Raw genomic sequence first — 23,549 nt, forward strand, 5'->3', positions numbered from 1 at the left:
AGAATTTGTTGAACAGCTGTATGAAGAATGGGTCATCCAAAATTGTGCATCAGTGATGATATCACATCCAGTAGATAACGTCTGGTCAAAGTATGAATAGAGGATCAGCCTGCAGATTTTCAATGATTTGCTGTTGGGCCTGTGCCCTAAGTGCCAGAGAGATTGCTACTGATCTAGTGGAGTGTGCCTTAAGTAATTGCCACAAGACTATTATCAGTGTGTCACCCTAGTAACAGTTCAAATGGATCAAACATCAATATGTTGAGAACTAAGTTGAAAATCTAAGGGTGCTACAAAGGCCTTCATGTATCCTCTTCACTGCTTGAAAAAAAACTGATAAGATCTTCTGAAGCCAATCTGTGGGTAAATGTATGAATGTCCGATTTCTGCAAGTCGCCAGAAATCGGCGACTTTGCAGTGAAAATTTATCGGGGCGATGGCTTGTAAAGGCAAACTTGCCTTTTCAAGTCATCGCCGCTTTAAATTTTACCTGCAAAGTCGCCGATTTCCGGCAACTTGCAGAAATCGGACATTCATACATTTATCCCCTAGTGTTCAAAAAGACACTAAGTGCAGAAACTTATCCCTTAAAGGTTGGGAGTGAGACCTTTGCTAAGGCCATCATGAAGAAACTCAAGTATATGTGAAATACTATCTAAAGCTGGATCAAGCTTAGGTTCACAACAAATGATAAACATCTTCCAAATTTTATAATAGACCATAGAAGAGTTATATTTCCTTCTCTGCAGGAGTATGTCAATAACTTTTTCTGAGCCTCCCTTCTTTCTCAACAGTGATCGATCAACCTCCATGCCATCAAAGCTAGCCACTCTAGATTTAGATGAAGACTTGGGCCTTGATGAAGAAGATCTAGTGCAAGAGATAGAGGTTATTCTAGATTCATCTCCGAGGCTACTGTGAACCATGAATGCTTCGGCAAAAAAAATTGCTAGGATTACTGCCTTCTCTGTTTTGATCATTCTTAGGGTATGAGCAATGAGAGAAAATGCAGTAAAGACATACCTTAACTGGAAGGTCCACATGATTGACAGGGCATCTATCTCCTCTGTTCCTGAAACTTCGTGGTGAGAAAAAAATCTGGTTCTATTGGTGTTTTAATCTGTCACCATTGGTCTATTTGGAGAACTTCTTTGTTAGTTATTTAAAGTTTTCTTGATGCAAACTCCGCTCTCATGGATGAATTTGCTTTCAGTTTTAATAATCTATGACATTTTGCTTACCTGCAATGTGAAGTGCTGAGAGAGACCTTAGTTTCCTTGATGGTTTATGAAGGCGACTACCATCCTATTGTCTAAGAATATCCGGAGATTCTTGCCTTTTAATGAAGCTGAAAATGTTGAATTGCCTTACAACTTCCCTCATTTCCAGGACATTTACATTTAGGGGTAAATGTATCAAGCTGAGAGTTTTCCAGCGGGTTTGAAACACCAATCAGATTCTAGCTATCATTTATTTAGCACATTCTACAAAATGATAGTTAGAATGTGATTGGTTGCTATAGGCAACATCTCCACTTTTCAAACCCGCCGGAAAACTCTCAGCTTGATACATTTACCCCTTAGTCTCCTTTCTCTTTGTGACCATTTACCGTGTGCTGCTTTTGCCAGATTAGCTCCCCAGCCTGTGGCACTGGAATCTATGAGTGTTGTCCATTCTGGTTCTTATAGTAATGGATCCTGCCACCAGCTGAGGGACTACCTTTTGGTTTTTGCTAATCGGATAACTTGATCCAGAGAGGTTTGTTTGTGATCCCACTGATTAAACCTAACTGAAGGATTCGCAAGTGCCACCTAGCCCAAGGGACGACACCTGTGGTGACAGAAAGCATTCCTAGGAGGCAATGATCCCCTCCTATTGGAATCTTACTTTTGAGACTGTAACTAACAAGCCAAGGACTGGCTCTTGATGCATCTTTCCTTCGGCAGACACAATTTAGTTCCTCACATCTATCTGGACTCCCAGGAATTTTATTTGTTGTGATGGCACAAGATGACTTTGGCTCATTTATGATCCAGCCATTTGGAATTACTGGGGCTTCCTATGTTTGTAGACTGATGTGTAGCCCTTACAATTCTACTTCAGTGCATGAGGTTCTGGATTTGACATCAAAAGTTCCTTCTGGGAACATAATGAAACTCCATTTTATACCCTCTACTGAATGTCCAGAACCCACTGATCCTAAATAGAATGTGTCCAGATTTCAGTATAATCTGTGATGCTGCCACCCATCGTTATCAATGAGGGCTGAGCTAGGCAAGTCATTGCAAGATCCTCTGACTTGACCTCACATCTTTAAGCCAGAATGCCTGAAAAGGGCTATTTAGATATACTAGCACCCCATTGCCTAGTGTATGTCTACCAAGTTTGTAGCTCCTTACATCCTTAAAATGTTGATGGATGAAGAGGAAGGGAGTACTTAGAGTTAGCATGGACACATCCAGAGAGCTTTTAGCTATTGCCACTGAGGCCATAGTTCTGACTTAAAAGACAATGATATCCCAGGATGTCTCAAAGGAATTCTATTTCTCTCTCCATAACCTCAATGCTATTGTTGAAGTCAAATAATTGGATGAAGTTGTTCTAAATTAATAAATATTGGTTGTTATAGTTTCCTGTGCAATTGCGATTAGTATGAAACGGCATACAAAAGATTAAAAATGCAATCACATAGGAAAACACAGTAAATACATCTACATTTGAACCTACATTTGTAAATAGTTCACTTTAATAAAGTTTCCAACTCACATTCTTTTATTATTAAGACTTAGAGATTTTATTACACAAAGGTAAACCTACATTAAAGATATTTATGGTCCAGGTCATAAGAAATGTATTGTGTTTGGTCTTCTATTAATCCACATTTCACCAGCAAGAATCTGGTATCATCGGATAAGCGATCGCTAGTTATTAGTTTAAGATTAATACTCAAAAATACTCTTGTTAATGGGTTAGTTTAAACCAGATTTTTGGCAGTTCCCGTACACAACTGTTGGAGGAGTTGCCCCCACCTTTGGAGAAGCATCGTTTGATCTGACCTATGACCTGCAATGTACTAGACCATCTTAAACCCTGAACCAATAAAGAACGAACTTAGTGGTATCTTTGTGTACATTGTGACATCATCACTGTTTTCTTTCAACCCAGACCACTGGCACAGTAACAGTCTCTCTGACTAAGCAGACTTCAGGATTCATAAACTGTTACTGGGTCCAGTGTGCCGCGTATGTATCGGGTTATACTTTGTGATATTTTGCTATTAAATCTCTGTGTTTTGGATCACACTAATCACATCAGACAATCCTTATTGGGGACGATGGTTACGGACATAACACTATTAAGAAAGTGTTGTCTACTATATTTTTTTTCTTTAACATCCACATTGGGTTTCTCACAATAGTCCGAGTGCTCTGGACACCTAAACCATGACCACATCTGCCTTTAAGGTAGTTCCCCTAGAAATATGAAGTTTCTTAAAACAAATTTTCATCTTTCTATCCATAGGACCCCCCCCCCCAAAAAAAAAGGACAATGTCTTTTAAAGGAATAGTCGTCCTAGCAGAAAATGGCTATTGCTGCATCTACCTTTGGAATTAAGTTTCATTTTTGTGCTTATTCATCCCTGCACAGAGCCTATACGGCACGCACTTGCCAAATTCAAAATGCTTACAGATCTGAATTGTACTGCATTTACTATCGAAGGTTGCCAGCTCTGAACCTCAGCAGCAATGTGGAGTCGGGCCTCTAGATAAAGGCAAGCCCCTATACAGAAAACAACATACTAACTTATGCTCTGTATAGTCAGGTAGAGAAAGGAACAGACACCAGGGATGAGGAGGAGCTGCACTATATTCTACCCAGAGGCTTCTTTTATTTCCAGTCTCTTCCTAAGGTTAGAAGAGACTCACCCATTGTTAATGCTGCCACGGAGGATTGAAGAAACTATACTATATAAAATATTAGCACTGCATATAAGATTTTGAAACACTTCCTAAACAATCAGTAATTCTCATAATGCTAAACTGGGGGCATAGAAAATGCATTGATACTATATGTAAAAATATAAAACAAAAATCAAATAAAGTTTTAACGCATTTTTATAAAGTTAATATGCCTTATATAAATTTCATAAAAAACATGTATAATTGCATCATAAAAATTTGTTTAAAAGAAAAAACACACAAACTGCATCTAAATTGAAATACAGTATATTAAAAAAAACATACATATATTTTCTATATATATATATATATATATATATATATATATATATATATATATATATATATATATATTGCATGAATGAGCCCTAAGGTCAAAATTAATGTTTAATTTTCTTTCCATCACACAGTAGAAAGAAGATTAAAATGTAAAGTTATGCACAAATACCAACGTACATATTGTTTAGTGTTCACTACAGATACCAGGCATGCTTAGAATTGAGATAACACACTTTCTACTGTTGTTTGCGTGGTCCATTGGTCGGGATAACTCATGAAAAACGCTATAGAATGGCATTACAATAAGGAATGCCATGTGATTGGATAAAAACAAGGAAGCATAAGGGCATCTAATAACACATTTGTTTGGATGAGGTGGTCAACTAAAGAAAGACAAGCACTGTTTTAAATTACCAATTTGCCCCTCTCCCCATAGCTCACTGGTCAGTAATCTAATTTAAAAAGGTGAATCTACGGTAAGAGGAGGAGAATGTCATGTGAAAATCCAACAAACAAAAGTAAAGGCAGTTACTAAAAAGAGGAGTTTATTTTGGCACCTAAAAATGATGCCAGAACATGACACTGACTAGTCACAATTCAAAGCCCTGGAACATTAACTGCCCTGCTGGGTATATCACCACCCAATGAAGAAATGCATATCAGTGCAGGAAACACTGGAGCTTCGAATTGTGTTATTAGTAGACTAGTGTGTCAATTAGTGTTGTGTTATGGTAGATTTTTTTTATGTTTTTTTTACTGTTCCTGTCTATTTCATTTGCAGTAATTCAACTTTTGTTTAATGTTGTGATTACTGCAACTGCGCAGAGGCAGAAGTGGAGGCTTGTGGTACCATCAGACATGAAGGACACAAGGAGACAGATTCCAAAAACTATACAGATTAGCCCCAATGGTGCTATTATAAACAGTGCCAGCAGTAACTATTTCCAGAACAAAAATTAAAGTTGGCATATTTTTCCCCCCATGTAATAAACCAGTAAAGGTTAATGCATGGTGATAAATGCACTTAGAATGTGGAATGAAAATATGATATTGATTTCTGTTTCAGAAGTGTAGGGAAAGTAGTAAGATGGTTAAAGAAAAATAAATGAAGTAGCGTGCATATAGGGGAATCTCCCCAGAACATAAGGGTCTTGAAGCGGTGGAGAGAGAGCAAAGCTGCATCTGGTGAAGGACACTCTTCCTAATCAGACATACAACAAAAAACAGGAAGGAAGACTAAGTGCGGGCAGCTTGATTTCAAGACCATAAGCTGCTTTCTCAATAAATATCGAATTATGTTTAACAGATATGTCAAAAATACTAATAGCACAAATAAGCCTCACCCTACAAGAGGATTATTAAACAGACAAGTGTGTAATAACAATGGCATATACAGTTATATATCGAGAGAACATGTTCCCGAGATAGAGAGGGCTCCTCTGATGCCTATACACACCATTAGTAGTGCAGGGGTTCTCTCTTAGCCGAAACCCCAAGGACTGCTCCTGGGGCTGCTCTGTTCCTCTTACAGCCCCAGCTGAAAACCAGAGGGTGGGGTCAGCAAGTGGACCAAGAATCACGTGCGAGTGGAAAAGGGTGTTCTATTAACCGTAACAAAAACAGGGTGTGAGTAGGAAGGACCAATTATACAGCATAATCAAGAGATTGCGGCTTGTAATTGGCCCTCCCCTCTCACACCTCTCCACCGCTATTTGCCAGTGGCAGGCAGAACTAATAGCAGCCTTCTGGGCTCTGGCCACGAAATAGGAAAAAAAATATATTTTCCATTGTGTAAACCATGACAACAAAATTGTATCACCAAACTCCTCCACTAACCCTCCATACATGTGAAATGATGAACCTACAAACCATTGCTTGTTTTGTCTTAACCACCTTTAATGCAGGAAATGTGAAAATGGAGATTTTCCCTTTACTATACCAGTTAAGTACACTTCTACAAAGCTGTATAGGATAAAGCATTTTTTTTTTCTACAGCCTTGAAGCTACATAAATGGAATTTTAACATGTCCTGTATCGTTAGGCTCTGGAAATACATTCGTGTTTCCCAAATTTCCAATAGGACAGTGGAATGGTATCAAGGCATAAAAATAAAAACTGGAGAGTGTTCATGCATCTAATTTCACAGAGTCCAGCATGGCGCGAGCATCTTTATATTCCTCTGTCTCTTCCAAATCTTTTTCATTCTCCTAAAAGAAGAAAACATTGTCATTTCAAACATGAATGCTGTGTATTCACATCAGTCACTAATTGGACTTTCATTCTGCTTTTAGAACAAGGGCCTAGCTTCAGAATAACTAAGCCACCCACTATGGGGCGCTATACTGTAGCAGATAACACATTATAATCAATCATAGAGATGCAATTCTGCGAAGCCAACAAATGGTCACATTGCTGCCACCACCCAGTGTGGCTACCACTAGAACCCCCAGAAATAAAGACAAACCACATCATTATGTGGGAGTTGGGTTCACAATAAGTTAACGGAGTAATATATACTACAATAATGTTAGTATTGATACAGTTAATGCAGGATACAACTTGTATAAAACATCCATGTTAACAAACATGAATGGGGTGCATCAATATCATTTTCTGACATTGATGATAAAATACTGATGAGCCTAAAATCTATTAAAACATATTTTGGTTCCACCAGAAACTCTTCTACTGACCCATCTGTTAGACAAGACAGCACTGGGGTCCGCGCTGTTATCATTGCACAATTAAAGTTATTGGATCACAAAGTACCTTACATGGACATTAAAAAGTAGAGAAGGAAAAGTAAGAGACTGAACATGAAATTTGCCATGGAAAAGTGGGATATTATCCAAGGGTAAACCAATCCTCAGACATGTCATGGATCACCACTAATGGAGAAAATGTAATAAACTAAAAGGATTTATATTGTACCACAACTAAATGGCTAGTTCTCTTAAAACAGAAGATGTATAATATAAAACCATGTACATTCATAAAAAAAATAAAATGATTTTGATTAAATTTAAAAGAAGCCTATGAGTGTAATGGAGACCCGGCTTTCTACACCTGTAAGCAGATAGTAACACTAAGTTATATCATCAGTGTTCTTGAGTGGTCAAGTATGACATTTGTGCATTTTCAAGTCCATAATGAACGCTGAAGACCAACATACCAAAAAAACAATATACCAATTGAGGGAGATCATTCTGGCCTTTAGTATGTATTTATCAACACTACTAATGTCCATGGCTCACATAGATCTACTTACTAGGAGTTGTGTAAGATCCGTATGTGCTGCTTCCAGTCTGCGGTGACAGTCTGGGATCATCATGTGAGATTCCTGCAAAACTTCCTTCTGCAATGCGAAATGGAGATGAACATTTGTAATGAACATGTAAGAGGAGGCAACAAGGTTCATTTTTAGGAGGATTCAAATTAGTGCTCATTATTATTAAAAACCTAACAAATCCTTAAAAATTAAAACACAATAATTATTTGTGCTGTATGGAAAGTGCTCTGCAATCAAATAACACTTTGCTTATACTAAACGTTCAAGTCATTTCTTTTATATTGCATTTCCCCTTTGAGGTTTCTGTGGCAGCTGTTGCATTTTGTTTGCCCCCTTCTGGACCAACACAGAAATTAGAACTGCTGGATGTGATTGACCTGTGCCAAATTTCAGCTAAGGGTAGTGATATGTAATCTTGGAATGTTGTCTTTTCCAGTGGGGAAAAAAATAAAAATAATCGCCACATTCCGAATCTCCTATTTGGATAACACAGCAGTGAATCGGCACTGGGTCATATGGATCACATATCAAACATCTCATGACGGCTGTCTGCCACGACAGGAGCTTCAGAATGCCCAGCTTTCTGGCAATCCAACATGCCATTCTAATATGCTTATAGGACACAGGCTTAGCAATGTTATGTTACTAATCCAATAATAGTTAATCAGTGTTATACAATGCAAATTATTCTGTTTCATTACGTTTTCCCTTGTTATCCTTAAGTCATATTCAGTGACATTTATTTATAATGAAGGATAACAAAAACAAAAAAAAAAAAAAGACAATAGCTTTGCACGGAATCATTTTTAAAACAAATTCCTAACCCAGGTTTTACTGATAAAGCAATAATCATGTCGGCTCAACTTGTGGAAAACTATTTTGGTTAGAATAAAATCATGCATATATAAGTGGCTTCGTTCACACTTCATCCAAAAGCAATTGAAGAGCAGCAGAGACGGGCAGCACATCCAGAGACGAACGCGCGGTCGTCGTGTCCGTCACTGAAGTCCCAGCTTGGGCTCAGAAAGTTTACTTAAAATAAACGCTTTCCACTGGTTTTCTGTGGAGCACCTTTACCCAGGATGGGATCAGCTGCATGTATAGAAATCGCCTGAATCTTGTGGTTAATAAAGAAATACTGTGCTGAGATAATATCACATTGAGATAATTACTGCATGGAGAAAAAAAAAAGTGTTATTGAGTATTATTGATCATGCTGCGAGACCCCGGCGGGAGATTTTAAGTGAAAGAGAAAGGTAAAGAAAATGAAAAGCAGAAAACAGCAGGTTTGTATTTTGATACTTATCATGCATAAAAAGTTATTACTTATCGCTGCATTTCATTTTAGCAGAGATGATATTCTCACCATGCGGCTGGGAGAAAAATTACTAAACTGGAACCCCACCGAACGTGAACATTTTTCCTGCCTATATATTCCGAAATGTTGTTTTGTGCAAATCCTTATGTTAAGGGCAAGGAATACTAGCAGTTTACAATCTCATTTAGTACAAAAATCATGAGCTGGCTTAAATGATGTATTTCAGTGCAATGAATTTTAAAAACAGTAGTATAAGCTCACATATGGTTATTTTTACATTATGGCTCAATAAATTGAAACAAGTTAGGTTGAATCTGTTATATTATTTTTGTACAGATGTTCAGTAAAACATGGACAAAGATTCTGTACACAGAACCATATTTCTTCACAAACTAACATTTCTGTACTTATTATGAAGATGAAGAGAACAAGGGTTTGAAAGGAAGGGAACGTTAGATTAGTATTCGAGAGACAGAGACTGGCGTCTTTGGATGGGGTGGACTCTAACAAATGCAGTAGAGATAAATGGGGATAACGATGGAAGAGGATGAAGCTGAAGATGCTGTCAGTACAAGACTAGAATATACCAGGAGCCTCAAACATATGTCAAGACGTATTGACAGCACAGTTACCACCCCCACAGGAACTATAGTTTTTAGAAGGGTGTTACCATTTTCAGGACTATTTACAGCAAATCATCTCCATGCAACTCTTCTTCATAAATGTCTTATAATAGGAGTCATATGACTACATGTCAAGTAAAACCAGGCTCCCTCCATGCCTGAAACAGGCAGAGCTTGTATACTGCTAGGCGCTGGGGCATTTACACGTTTTAGTGCTAGTAAAAACGCATATGTAGTGTTTACTACAAGGGTTTGTACTTTTTGTAGCATTTGAAGGCGCTATTGGCGATGAGTTACCAAAAAACGCCACACACCAAACGTTATAAGAATTATCAGTAGGTTTGAGGACACAGCGCTATATTTCAGACCCCCTCTATAATGGTATTACAACTCATGTAAACGCATTAAACTGTTACTTGGAGAGGCCAAGCAGCTGATGTGCTATTTGTCATTTAAATGAAGCCATATGTGGAACTATGATCATGTTTTAATTCTCCACTGACCGATCAAGCTCATATTAATAGGTATAAATATACAGAGGGAAAATCCATCATAATCTATTACCAATGGATGATTTTATTAAATAAGAATTTCAAAGAAAACTTTTCATATATGGAATATTTTTTTCTTTAAAAGGGAATGTGAAGAGAAATACTATATTTATGATTTTCATATAAAAATCATTACTTGCCTGTTTTTTAATATCGTATTCATCTCCTCCGTCACGTTTCATCCGCTCTATCTTCTCCTCCTGTTGTTTGGCTTCCTTTTGATACATGACTTTTTCTTTGGATAATCTGGATATGACAGATGAGAACATTCAACATTATTATCTGGACAAAATCAACCAAACTTCCACAATTCAATATGATTTAAGAGAAAACTAAACTTAAAAATCCCCCAAATATGCTATTCTTACTTTGAGCACACAATTAGTGCTTTTTTAAAGTTTTCTAAAAAATAATCCTTTGACCTGGTTATACAGTAAAGCAACTACGCTACAGTTTTTAGTGGTTGCTTAAAATCTAGTATTTGTATGGCATTATACCCTGTATGTAGGAAGTAACACTGCAGAGATGATCTCTCTTGGAAACCCAATGATTCCATGTTTTGCGCTGTCCCTTGATTCCTTTATTGAAAGTTAGAATTGTGCCAAGAGACAAAAAAATATGGGATCATTACAGGTCTGAGAGTCACATCCCAGTATCGGCCAAATATTTCTAGGGATCTTAAGATCCATTATTCCGAAATGTCTCATAGAAAATACACTAAATTACAAACACACACACACACACACACACACAAATCTGGGGACACAATCATCAATATTTTGGCCTCAACCAATGTAAGCCACAGCAAAATATGCACATTCCAAAAATAGAAATTTCAAATGAAAAAGTGTTAAATTTGTATAGTACAAAGACTACAAAAATTAACTGGTGTATATTAAAGAATATACACTAGATATGTTGTTTGGGAAATAGAGATGCACTTATTGTAGCACAAAAATGAATAGCCAGCAAGCACATAGTGGTCAAAATTATTTTCATAGTTCTATATTCCTAGGCTACAAATATCAGAATTTTGCGCAGAGGGCACCCCCCACCCCCACCCCCCCCATATGTCAAACATACATTATACACAGATGCTTCTGTGCCAAACATACAATGGGCAGTAGTACCTATATTGCCAGCCATATACTGTCAGAGGTAACCACCAATGGCCGTCATACACTGCAGAAATAAGCAGCAATAATCCCTTCCTGCCATTCATACTGCACAAAAATCAGGTCTCCATTGTCCCCCATATATTGAAGGGTTTAACCCCTACACATGCCAGTCTTCCGTATATCTGTCCAGCTCTCCAGCCCCCTTCCTTGCCGGCCCGCGCCCCTTCCCAGACACTTTCCTAAACATCCGTTCGATGTTTCCACATTATCTAGAGATCTCAAGGTCATTGAGGGCTTCACACATAGGTCCAAAAGATCCAGAACCTCCCTCCAGGCAAGAGGTATGGAGGCACCAGGAGCAATTGTAACTGCTTGGAGGGTGCATGGAAATTTATTGCTAAGAACACTTAACACTTTCAGTGGTGAGATAATCTCAGCAACAGGAATAAACGACAACAAAGGTGACAGTCACCTCAGCTATCAGCCAGTGATCTGTGTGTGGGGCCAGAAGAATAACATGCAGCCAGGAGAGGGAAGCTTGGTCCCAGGGCCTTCTGGGGGCAAAGTTTTCCAAAAACAGATGCACCAAAACAGGGGATGCCTGGTAACCTTATAAGAGATAAGAACATTACCATATGTCCTACTAAACATTTAAACAAAAGTAAAAGTGAAAATAAGTACAGGCAATAATTTTCTTTTTGGATGTCAAATAAACTTGAATTGTAGATTATTAATATAATCTACGTAATGTCACAGAAATGATGCCACAGTGTAGGGATTACACAGCTATTTAAGAAGACAATACAATGAAGTAAAGTAGAAAAATAAATACAAGTGCCAGCAGATTCATGTTTAGAAGATCATGAAGACATGGCTACTGGAAAGCAAAGTGATCTGACACAACTGGACGACCATTTGAGAAATAATTATTTTATGCCCTATTAAATCAGTCAAGTGTCTCCTCTACCAGATCACTGGCAAAGGAGTTTATGCATCCTTAAATCTGACAGATACATTTAAGAGAAATGAAGAAAACAATGATGGAATGACCCTTTACTATTTGCAAACTCAGTCAGATAATAAGAGAACCAAAACACAGAAATGCAACAAACCTAAAAAAACAAAACTACAATATTAATTTATGCATAATCCATAGACCTAGGACATTTTCCCCCAACCGAGTCGAGACACCCACCATGGGGTAAATGTATTAAAAGCAGATTCTACAAATTGCCGATATTCGGCGACTTTGCAGAGGAAATTTAAAACAGCAATCACCTTCAAGGCAAAGCTTTGCTAAATATACCTGAACTGTTTATCAGAATGAGTCTGCGGTGGGTGAGGAAACTGCCAGGCTTTAATTGCTGATCCACTTGGACTTCGGTTGATTCATGATTTTTATACTGCAATATTTAGTTTGTTTAGTATTATATGTTTTTAATAAAAAAAAAAAAATATATATATTTATGGCAGTATTTTTTATTTGGTTCAAGTGATATGCGCTCTTATTTTGCTTTGTTCTGTTCTTTAGTTTTCACACTAATCTGCAAATTAGTTGAACATGGTGTGCCCCTTCTATCTCTACCACCTTTGTTTTTCTCACAGCCCCAATTGAAAACCAGTAGGGGCGCAACTGACATGAGTGGGAGGAACTATCATAAGCTGCAATAATGCTGGAGAATGGTCTTCCTGCTCACCCCTCCCTCACCTGAAATCTAACAGTGGTGAATGTCATTGATTTATTGGGGCTGTACAGTAGGTGGTAGGGCAGCTTAAAAATGCTTCAGTTAAAAATGTCAATGTCACAAACATGTTGAATGTCATTACAATCCTAGTGACTTCTCCATGTATTACATTGTATAGAAATACATTTGATGCCCTACAAAGCGAACGCAAACCGCTATTTTCCCTAAAATCCATTGCTTACAAAAGGCCATTACTTTCAATAAGCAGGGGCAGGCTGGGCAGGGGAGGCAGGGGAGCGATCCCATAGTGCACTACCTTGGGCTGGGTCACTGGGCCTCCTGCATTTTTCCCTATTAAAATAGGCTGCTGAGTTGAGGCTTGCCCCCTGGGCTAAACTTTGCCAGCCCTCCCCTGTCAATAAGGCTATTACATTTCAAGTAGATCTATTACTCTTGCTTATTATTTTTTTTTTATTTTTTTTTTACAACACCAACTATGTCTGGGCTTTTGAGGCATTTCACTTGCTGGTCTAATCGTTCCATGCAGGTAAGTGACAGGAAGTCTGTCCCAACTGCACATCAATTATCTGCAAATTTCAACCAGTGGCACAAGCAGCCGGTTTCATAAAAAAAAGCCCTAACAAGAACTAAACAGAGAAAGCAGGATATTATAGTCGGTGTAAGTACAGAATCGCTCCCGACAAAGCACATATGTGTGTTCAGTTATGTAAAGAGCACAGGCACTGGACTACCGAGCAGTGGAGGAAGGCAATAGTCAGATGAATCATCCTTCACCATGGTCTGTAGAAAGGCTGACTGCATGTTTGACATCATCCTACAGAACTCTACAGCCAGGTGCCTGTTTCCAACAGCCAAAGGTCTGATGGTTCTATAATGTTGTGGAGAGCATACTCCTGTCATGGTTTGGGTGCAGTCATTCTCTTAGAAGACAAGTCAATGCTAATTGCTACTTAATAGTACAGGGTGATCATCTACTGTTGCAGCATTTCTTTCTTTAAGGTGGGGTGTCTTCCATGATGACAATTCCCCAATCCACAGAGCAGCCATTGGTTTGATGAGCATAACACGGATGCTATCCATAGTCTAAAGTCACCAGATCTGAACCCATTTGAATTTTTAGCAATATTCTGGAACAGCGTTTTCCGCCACCATCAACCAGGCATCAGCTGAGTGGCTTTTTTTTTATGAAAGAATGGTTCTGCATTCCTCCTTGTGACTTTATATTGGCGTTTCCATTTTTTTGTCCACTACTTGTATATCCTGTTTAAAAATGCTAATAGAAACATGCACTTCCCTACTACACAGCAAAGTGTGTGCAAGAAAACAATTCAAAACTTCCATTCCAAAATCAAGATAGGTCCTTCACATGAACTTTCCAACCATGACCTTAGAAAATTTTTCGGAAATTACAGTTCTTATAATGGAATATGCTAAATTGTATTTGATCACTTTCTATTCAGTGGTTTACCTGCTGACCCAAGGACATATCCTAGACAGAATAAGCACAAGAAGGATAGACTAACTTTGAGGTGGAAATCTGCAATATTAGATGTAGTCTGGGGAATATCGATGTCAAATATTTTACTATATTAATATAAATGTCAAATATTTTTTGAATTACTTACTCTTAGCGATTGGGTCCCAAGCATTCAATAATACCCATATTGTTTCCAAGTTTGTATTCTGATTTACACTGACCAGAACCAGACCCCTGGCGCATGTGTCACTGATGAGTCTCTGTTCTATTTCAATCAGGAGATCTCTACACAAGTAGCACAGGATATAGCATTGCAAATTGGGTCAACTGTGGACCATGGAAGTAATATTCTACATTTTACATTGCAACTACATTTATTGTTAATATTATGTATTTTGTATACAGGGGTGGAACAGCACAAAATCTTGGTGGGGGCCCAGCGATAGCGTTCTCACCTCCCAATCCCCCATTAGAGCCTCTCCTGAGCAGGTGCGGTCTGGTCTGGATCATGCTGTGGACAGAAGAGGCCTACACTTTGCTCTTTTGAGATTAGAGCGGGGAGTGCTTATGCATAACCTCAGTGGAATAACTTCCTGCAAGGTGAATTAACAAAGAGCATAAATTAAATAGATTATTGGCAGTGGATAATTGATCTAATATTTGGAAACGTTGTGGAGCCTTAAATTTACCAGTGGGCTAGCACTTACCAACAGTTTTCATTTTTAGCTCTTTAAAAGGGTAAGTTTACCTCTGATGGTACCTGGGTGATATGGAGGGAGGTTTGTATGTACATTTTTTGCTTACACAAGTCTTCTAAAACCACATCATCTGCCGAGTATCACTGGTTTTGAAATCACTGGTGCAAAAAGTTATTGTCACTGGTATGTCAGGCATTTTGACACAGAGCGGTAGTAGAGAGATATATGTAGAGGACCGCTTGCTATTTCCTCTTTAGCTCTACATACTGCCACAGAGTAATGTTACTACTGTAAGATATTAGACAGGAGCTTATTTACAAGAGGTATCATATAAAGGTGTGTGTGTGTGTGTGTGCTGTAGGGGGGGGGGGGGGGAATAGTAATGAACTTAAAGACAATTTGCAGTTTTACAGACAGACAAGATGCTCAATTAAGTATGGTCATTCTACCAGATCATCTGAAAGAACAGATCCGTGGCCAAGTAATTAGATTCCTGTCCCATAGCATAAAAAGTAGCTATGTGAATCGGATTACTCTGATACGGGGTGACGTTTAGGGATGATGTGAGGCTATGAGGCCAATATAGATACATATTGCTACTACTCTCAGATTAAGTCTACAAACAGTTCTATATAACGCAAATAAGAAAAGCAGCACTTACACTGATTACATAGTAAATTGCACACTAACGCTTAGTACTAGCCTGCCAATGGCAACCATCACGTTCAAACAGCTGGATTGGATCACTGTGGTTGAATAGGAAACTCTGGAGTATACACATATAGTTTATGTAATATGACAGCAGAACAATATACAATGTTTGCTAGGAAAGACCAGGTGTATGGGTGTATGAGTAGAATGATAATAACAGCTCAGTCTCCTTTATTACTACAGAGATATTACTTGTTACAATCTGAACCTCATCTTTAGCATCTGTCAGATACAAGCCAATCCTGCTTCACTGTAGCTGCTAGATTCCCAGCCAGGTCTGACTTCTCAGGTCTCTTCTTGCCAGCTCATGGAGGCTGGCATCCATTACTTTACCACTGTATCTGATCTGTCAAAGCATTTTCCCCAGCATCAAAACACTACCAATGTAAGTAGACTATAAACGCAGATTATTCCAGCACAAGAGGGAACAAAAGTCTTTGTCTTTCAGTAACACTGGAACGAAGGATGAGAGAAAGCCAGAAAAACAGCCCATAACACAAAACCAGTGCAAGCAACACCAACCATATTACCTACATTACTGCAACATCTAAATATAAAAACATGCATCCAAAAGGTTCTACAAACCTTGTCTGACATCCCTGGCAATTTGTTGCTTTACTCTTAAAGATGCCCTGGAAATACCTATGCCCTGAAAAGTTTTGGGCATTTTATCTCAGCCGAGCATGATAACATTTCCAATTCTGCAAACATGTCACTGTGAATTAACACTTTCTAATCCTACAATGCATAAATGATAGAATTTATTTCATCATATTTAACATTTTAGACATTTTTTTTTATTTTCATTTGCTGCTGGCATTATAGTCAAATTAAATAAGGAAGCCTAAACGAGCAAACATTTGACTTTAAAAAAAATTAAAAATAAAATAAGAACCTGCCCATGATCCTATATCTACTGGTGGAGGGGGGAGAAGGAATAAAGGCAATAGTGAAAATGTCTTTATGGCTTAACCGGCCATCCTGAAAAATTGCTGTTAAAAGTATTAATGTTATTTATTTTGTTGGGTGTCTGTGTGGGGAGTGAGCATAAAGTTATTCAGTGAAATAAGTAGGAAAAAAAAAAAAAAGGAAAAAAAGAACAAACATTAAAATAGTCAAGAAATCGTAGTATTAGCATTGCTGATATAAGAGATCTATCGTGTTCATATGCAGAGTATACCAAGGCACCGAATGATAATCATTCCACCCATTGCATCACATATCCTAATACACAAAAGCAGCAGAAAAAAACGTTTTTTTATTTTTGGAGCCATTTGTAATCCAGCTGCGTGCTTATTAGCTGTGAACCATAGCAGCTCAGCTCCTTCTACTAATCTTCTGTCTTAACTACATTTATTTGCCTTTTTTTTTTTTCTGTTGCTCCCTTACAAAATACAACACTGCCCCTTCTAAGATTAATTGATCATCAATTTAATCCTAATTTGGACCAAGTCAGGTGGTAAATGGACCATTTTTGCTTGATTGTTAGTGAAATGTGTGCAAGCACATTGATAAATTTTGATTATTTATCAATTACCACCAAATGAGCTAAATCTATTGAATAAATTCTAACCTGATTGCTATAATAGAGTTTGAAAATATTGCTATTGATAATGATTCTCGGTAATGGTCTTTTCCGGCTGCAGTTCCTCGGTTGTCGGCGAGACAACAAAGAATTCATTTTTCATAACATCAGCAGCGTATGCCTCAGCAATCCTTCATTAATCAGTTACATTATGGGGCTGCTCCTCCGTAATGTGTGTTGCTTTGCTCAGAAAGCCTAAAACACTTTGTCATATTTTATGTCAATTACCAGTAATTTTAATATCCTTCCATCAAGGCATCTTGTAATAGTTAACATATGCTACAGTAAGTGTCTTAAGACTCCTTGAGATGAGTTATACTGCAGATATGGTTGCAAGTCACAATGCCATCGCTGGAATGCAAATAACAAAAAACGACAGCCTAATGAGAAAAATGTCCCTTGATCTTAATTTCTGATTGCACAGGCTAAGTCACTTAGAGCCAGGGTGGAGCTGAGCTGCTTTTAAACGAATCTGCCAGTGTGTTTTCCCAAAGTTAATGGAAAAGCCGCTCTCTGGAAAATGGAAAAAAGAATTAGACCCGACACACATTCAGCAACCCTAATACTGTATTTTTGAGGCATGTAGCCAAAGCCAGTTCAAATGACAAAACCAAATTACTGTTGTCATTTTATTAAGGGTATCCGCTGTGCAAGGAGCTAACCGAAATGTGCAAAACTGTATAAAAGCCATGTACAGTGTTTTTAACTTCCAGAGAGAGAGAGAGCCTGGGGCAATGCTTCATGTTACTTTCCTCTGTGACTGCAGGTCTCGCCCAAGGTCACACTTTAGTAAATGTGCAGCCGCCACCGTTGCGGAATTATAAATGATACAGAATAGAGGCCACTGTTCACTGAATTTCTATTTCAGTAACAGAATATGCTGCCACTGACTCAAACGGATTTCTTTATTACAGGCAAGAAATTAATCATAATCTTGCTTTTCAGGTTTGAATAGGCAGGTAGTTAAGCTGTAAACGGATTGTGTAAAACCAAAAGATCAATGTGTAGCACAGAAGTTAATGAAGATTCTCTCATTTTCATTAGATGAAATGACCTCATCGGAGAACTTTGGAAAAATAATTTGATTGAAATATCTTGAGCGTTTTTGTAATATTGTAAGTGTTACACAGGTCTTGGAGAGAGAAACAAACTAATATAATGAGTAGAACCAGAATAAATATACATTATAATTTAAATTATTTGTCATGGAATCAAGTTTGGGAAACCGAAGGAACAAGTCTTCATCAAACCTATTAAATCTCAATTACAGGATACTTCTTAAAAGGTAGTGAATTGAGAATGGACAGCAGGGACATATTCTATTGTTTCTATTTCCATGTTATGCTGATAAACATCATGACCTAAAACGATCTTTAGAAGGGTGCTCTAACCTAATTTAACTCCTTTTCACATCTCGGATGCTTCTTTACTCAGTTTTTTGTTCTATGCCACATCTAGCAATAACTTTGTATGGAGAGACAGTCTCTTCACAAAAGGTGGTCGGCCATCTTTGTGGTAAAATTTATTAATCCTGCTTCCCCTGTCGCCTTCCTTCAAATACAGTATTTTATGTTTAGGAATATAGTGTCTACATTAGATGATGCAAAAAGCACACTTTTACTTAATCACACATGATTATTTTTGAAGCCATCAGCACTGTAAACATGTATCCCCCCTACTGCCCCTGTTTATTGTGATCCCTAATGTGTAGTTCTCACTAAGAAGAGGTGTTAGAAGCAGCTAGAAGGGTTTATTTTTCCAGCCAGTTTTTGTGAAGTACCAGATTGTCGGTTATGTGCCAAAAAATAAGCAGAACACAGCTCTCCCAGTGAGGGAGGTTCATAGACTAATATGGTGAGGGTCAGGTGTGTCTGAATGGTCTCCTACCAGAGTCTAAGGAAGGACTTACTGATTCATATCAATTCTCAGAAGTTTTGGGGGGGGTCTTTGCAAAAAAAGTAAATGCCAGTACCCAGAAAATGTAGATGAAGTCAGTTATGTTTTGTAAATAATAATAATAATAATAGTAATAATACTAATAAAACAAAACACAACACTGGTTTTGGATGTAAAAAAACAAAACAGAAAATCCAACCGACCATAATACTACTTTAAAAGGTGTTGCTTATTGTGTTGGAAGCCAAGAAGAAATTTGTAACTTAAGACTTGTTATTCACTGGTGTTCGACAAATGCCAATGAAACACTATCACATGTAACCTGCTATGGTAGCAATTGTAATTGCAGCTCAATAGAGAACACTACCTTGACTCCCAATGTGTTCACTTGCAGTGAACACAAGTAAAAATAGTAAGCAGTGTCCAAAAAATTCAGCTGCAAACACTCCCAACTAGAAGTGGGTATTGGGTCATTGGAGCCAATAGCCATAGCCACACCAGTTTACATGCAACTACTAGTTTGAAAAACATGATCTTTTTATACCACTGGGCAAGAGACCTAAGGGCAGAGTGGTGATTTCCATCTTATTTGGAATGTCCTGTAGTCACCCTCTCTGTAGCTCCTACCAGGAGGCTTTGACCAGTGAATTCATAAAACACTATGGGACTGATTCATTAAGGCACGCAAAACAAATGTAAATCAGACACACCCATATTCAACTAGAAGCAAATCTGAAAAAACTTCTCTTGTTGAATGAGTCTAGGTACGCTCTGCTTATACCACACTTGCTGTATTGAGACAGACACAATACACTGCATGATATGTACAATACATATGTGCAATATAAAGTCCCAGAACACACAGGAAAAAAAAAAAAGTATTCAAATATTTTCACTTGTAATATAGTTATTAATGATAACAATGAAAAAGTTTTTGTTATTATAATACATTCATTAGGATGTTATCAATGTCTACTGCACATAAAATGCATTTTTAATTGCAAACACATGTTCTAGCATGCATATGCGACTGTCATCGCCATTAACCAGCACTTACACCTTTCAGGTAGCTGGTGCAAGTGATACAACAGAAAAACACGTACCTTTGAGATGCCCGAAGTGTGAATCAGACGCTGCTGCATGCACTTGAGCTTAGCACACACTTACTGTACATTGACTATGTGCATACGCCCCCACCCCTCCCCGTTTTGTGGCGGTATAAAACACCAAAAAAAAAAAGAAGAAAGCTGTAGCATATTCCAAACATAAACCCTTAATGGGTCGGCCATAATTATAGCCTCCTTTAAGATACATAGTTAATCAGATTTCAAGCATGTGATGATTCTCCATCACTTTGAAAGTGAACTCACCTATGGTGAGTAACTGGTGCCTGCAATATAAAAGTCACTCCTTAATTTAGCTTGAAAAGAGAAAATGACATTCTCCAATTTTGTGTCACTATGTGTACTGCAATGAGAATGGAGAAAAGAATAGCAAAGAATTGACTGAGGAGGTCAGACAGAAGACTGTAGCCGAGCATGGACAACCTCCAGGCTACAACGCAACCTCCACAGACTTTAACGTTTCAGTTTCCACCATACGTAATGTTCTTAGGAAAGAGAAACCTGGATCAAAGATTACAGCGCAGGTTTGTTCAAATGTAGAAAGTACCTCAATCAACTGCTGATCAGATTCAAGACTCAATGCAGTGTTCTCCCCAGCACCTATTTTCCGGGTGCTCCACCCGGCTATTTTTACTTGCCATCCGGCTCTTGGAGACCAACAGAGTCCTATTATAATAGAATAAACCATTGTTTCTCCTATTAGAACAGGCACTATGTGAGGACAACAGCCAGCAGTGTGCCTTAGACCATTGACCACCAGTCTGACCAGTCCTGGCAGGTGTGGGCAATAACCAACAACATTGTTCATGATTATTGCTTAGTATTACAACTGTCCCCACCCGCTGGCAAATTTTTTGGGGGGAACACACTGCAATGTAAGGTGGCTATATGTTAAGAGGCCCAGGAGAGCCTCACTGCTGAGTGATACATAAGAAAGCCTGACTGGAGTTTGCAAAAATACCCTGAACAAGACAAATTAATTCTGGAACACATTAGACCAAGACAGGAATGGTTCAACACAAGACTTTGCACTGTTCTGAAGTTTCCAGCAATGAGTCCAGATCTAAATCCCATAGACCACCTTTGGAGAGATCTGAAAACAGCAACTGGGAGAAGAAACCTTCATACCTGGGAGAACTGGAGCTGTCTGCACAAGAAGAGTGGACCACACTGCCAGGAGGGAGGTGCAGGAAGGTCACCCATGGCAATAGAAAAATGGCTGGTTGCTGCTACCAAATAATAAGTCTAGGTTACCAATCATTTTGCTTAAGCAATTACTTTTCAGTTTCTGATGTATAAGAATATACCGTATTAAATTCAGAATAAAACCACAAAGGATCTGTAATATTAACAGAAACAGATAAAGAGTGGAGACCAAATACTGTTGAAAATGTCACCTTATTTTTAGAGGAAACGGAGTTATTTTAAAAAAGGTTGCCAAAATTTCTATGAAGAAAAAAAAAAACCTTCTACCAACGTGTTTTCTACACAGTTATTAATATTTTTTCAAGATGGATATATTTACTTTAATATTATTTCCTTGCATTTTGGGAAATATTTTAGGGATTCTGTACTACTTAAAGCAAAAACTCTTTTATTAATAAAACGTGCTCTTCTCAAATGCTCACTGTTCTTGTACCAATTTGCTAATCTATATGCTTTATGAACACATGCTGGCTTTTGCTATTATATACTTTAAACTGTACAAAAGCAACAAAACCACACCTCTAACTGCAAACTTCTTTAATTTTCTGTGCCCACCTTTAAATGACATTAAGCGAAGAATTACTATATGAATGTTAACAAAAATCTATATTTATTCATATGTATTTTTTCTAACCAAGCATTTAAACCCTAAGTGAATTTACTCTAAACCAGGGGTCCTCAAACTTTTTAAACAGGGGGCCAGTTCACTCTCTCTCAGACCGTTGGAGGGCCGGACTATAGTAAAAACAAAAACTATGATCCAGCGCTTCAGCCGGCCAGCCAATCGGCGGCCGCCGCCCCCTCTCCCTCTTCCACCAACGACCGTCCTTCTCATGTAAAAAAAATGACAGACAGGCAGCGGCGGCATGAACACCCGGCGGCAGAGCTGTATAAGGCTTCGGGGGGCCCGGGGCACTTAAGACAGGGGGGCCCCTAAGATCTAAAATTAAGGGCATAGTGACACATCCTGCATTACATCACCTACAGCCCACAGTATGACACTTACAGCTCTCCCAGAGGGCTCACCTAGGTTGTCTGCATAAGAAAAATCATTGTTTCCACAAACTAAAATACTGTACATTAAAACAATCATCAAAACACCACATTAAAATGGGTATTGACACCACACATTAAAACTAGCAATGATATCACACATTAAAAATACCATTGATAACGTGCACTAAAACTAGCAATGATACCGCACGCTAAAACTAGCAATGATACCGTACTTTAAAAATAAAATTTATAATGCACATTAAAACTAGCAATGATACCGCAAATTAAAATACCATTGATAATGCATCATTGGGCATGGCCAGGCCACCCTCCTACAGACAAAAAAACTGCATTGTTGTGTACACCATTGAACGGTCACCAAAAATTGGGATTATCCCACTAGAATCACAACATTTCACAGACTTTGCTGCTCTTTCCTACCTGTTCTTCTCACTTTCACCACCTGTGCTGCAGGTTTCTTTAGTTGTGGCTTGTCTGGATCCTGGAATGTTAGGGGCCCTAAAAAAAAACTTTTTCCTCCATGCTGTGCCTCCTCTACCCCTTTTCCCTCCATGCTGTGCCTCTTCTACCCCTTTTCCCTCCATGCTGTGCCTCTTCTACCCCTTTTCCCTCCATGCTGTGCCTCTTCTACCCCTTTTCCCTCCATGCTGTGCCTCTTCTACCCCTTTTCCCTCCATGCTGTGCCTCTTCTACCCCTTTTCCCTCCATGCTGTGCCTCTTCTACCCCTTTTCCCTCCATGCTGTGCCTCTTCTACCCCTTTTCCCTCCATGCTGTGCCTCTTCTACCCCTTTTCCCTCCATGCTGTGCCTCTTCTACCCCCTTTCCCTCCATGCTGTGCCTCTTCTTCCCCTTTTCCCTCCATGCTGTGCCTCTTCTTCCCCTTTTCCCTCCATGCTGTGCCTCTTCTACCCCTTTTCCCTCCATGCTGTGCCTCTTCTACCCCTTTTCCCTCCATGCTGTGCCTCTTCTACCCCTTTTCCCTCCATGCTGT

At 38.5% G+C, this 23,549-nt stretch overlaps 1 protein-coding gene across 1 annotated transcript in view; it reads right to left on the reverse strand.

Moving 5' to 3' along the window:
• Nucleotides 1-6,113: 6,113 nt before the first annotated feature.
• The window catches only part of TBCA (tubulin folding cofactor A), a 31,456-nt gene continuing 14,020 nt past the window's right edge, over nucleotides 6,114-23,549 (reverse strand). The window contains exons 2-4 of the mRNA XM_075182219.1: nucleotides 10,160-10,265; nucleotides 7,507-7,593; nucleotides 6,114-6,445 (exon numbers count right to left, since the gene is read on the reverse strand). Of these exons, the coding sequence (XP_075038320.1) occupies nucleotides 6,365-6,445; nucleotides 7,507-7,593; nucleotides 10,160-10,265 (274 nt within the window). The 3' untranslated portion in view covers nucleotides 6,114-6,364. The remainder of the gene's footprint in view (nucleotides 6,446-7,506; nucleotides 7,594-10,159; nucleotides 10,266-23,549) is intronic.

The sequence above is a fragment of the Mixophyes fleayi genome, chromosome 1 (assembly GCF_038048845.1).
Source record: "Mixophyes fleayi isolate aMixFle1 chromosome 1, aMixFle1.hap1, whole genome shotgun sequence".
Lineage (NCBI taxonomy): Eukaryota > Metazoa > Chordata > Amphibia > Anura > Limnodynastidae > Mixophyes > Mixophyes fleayi.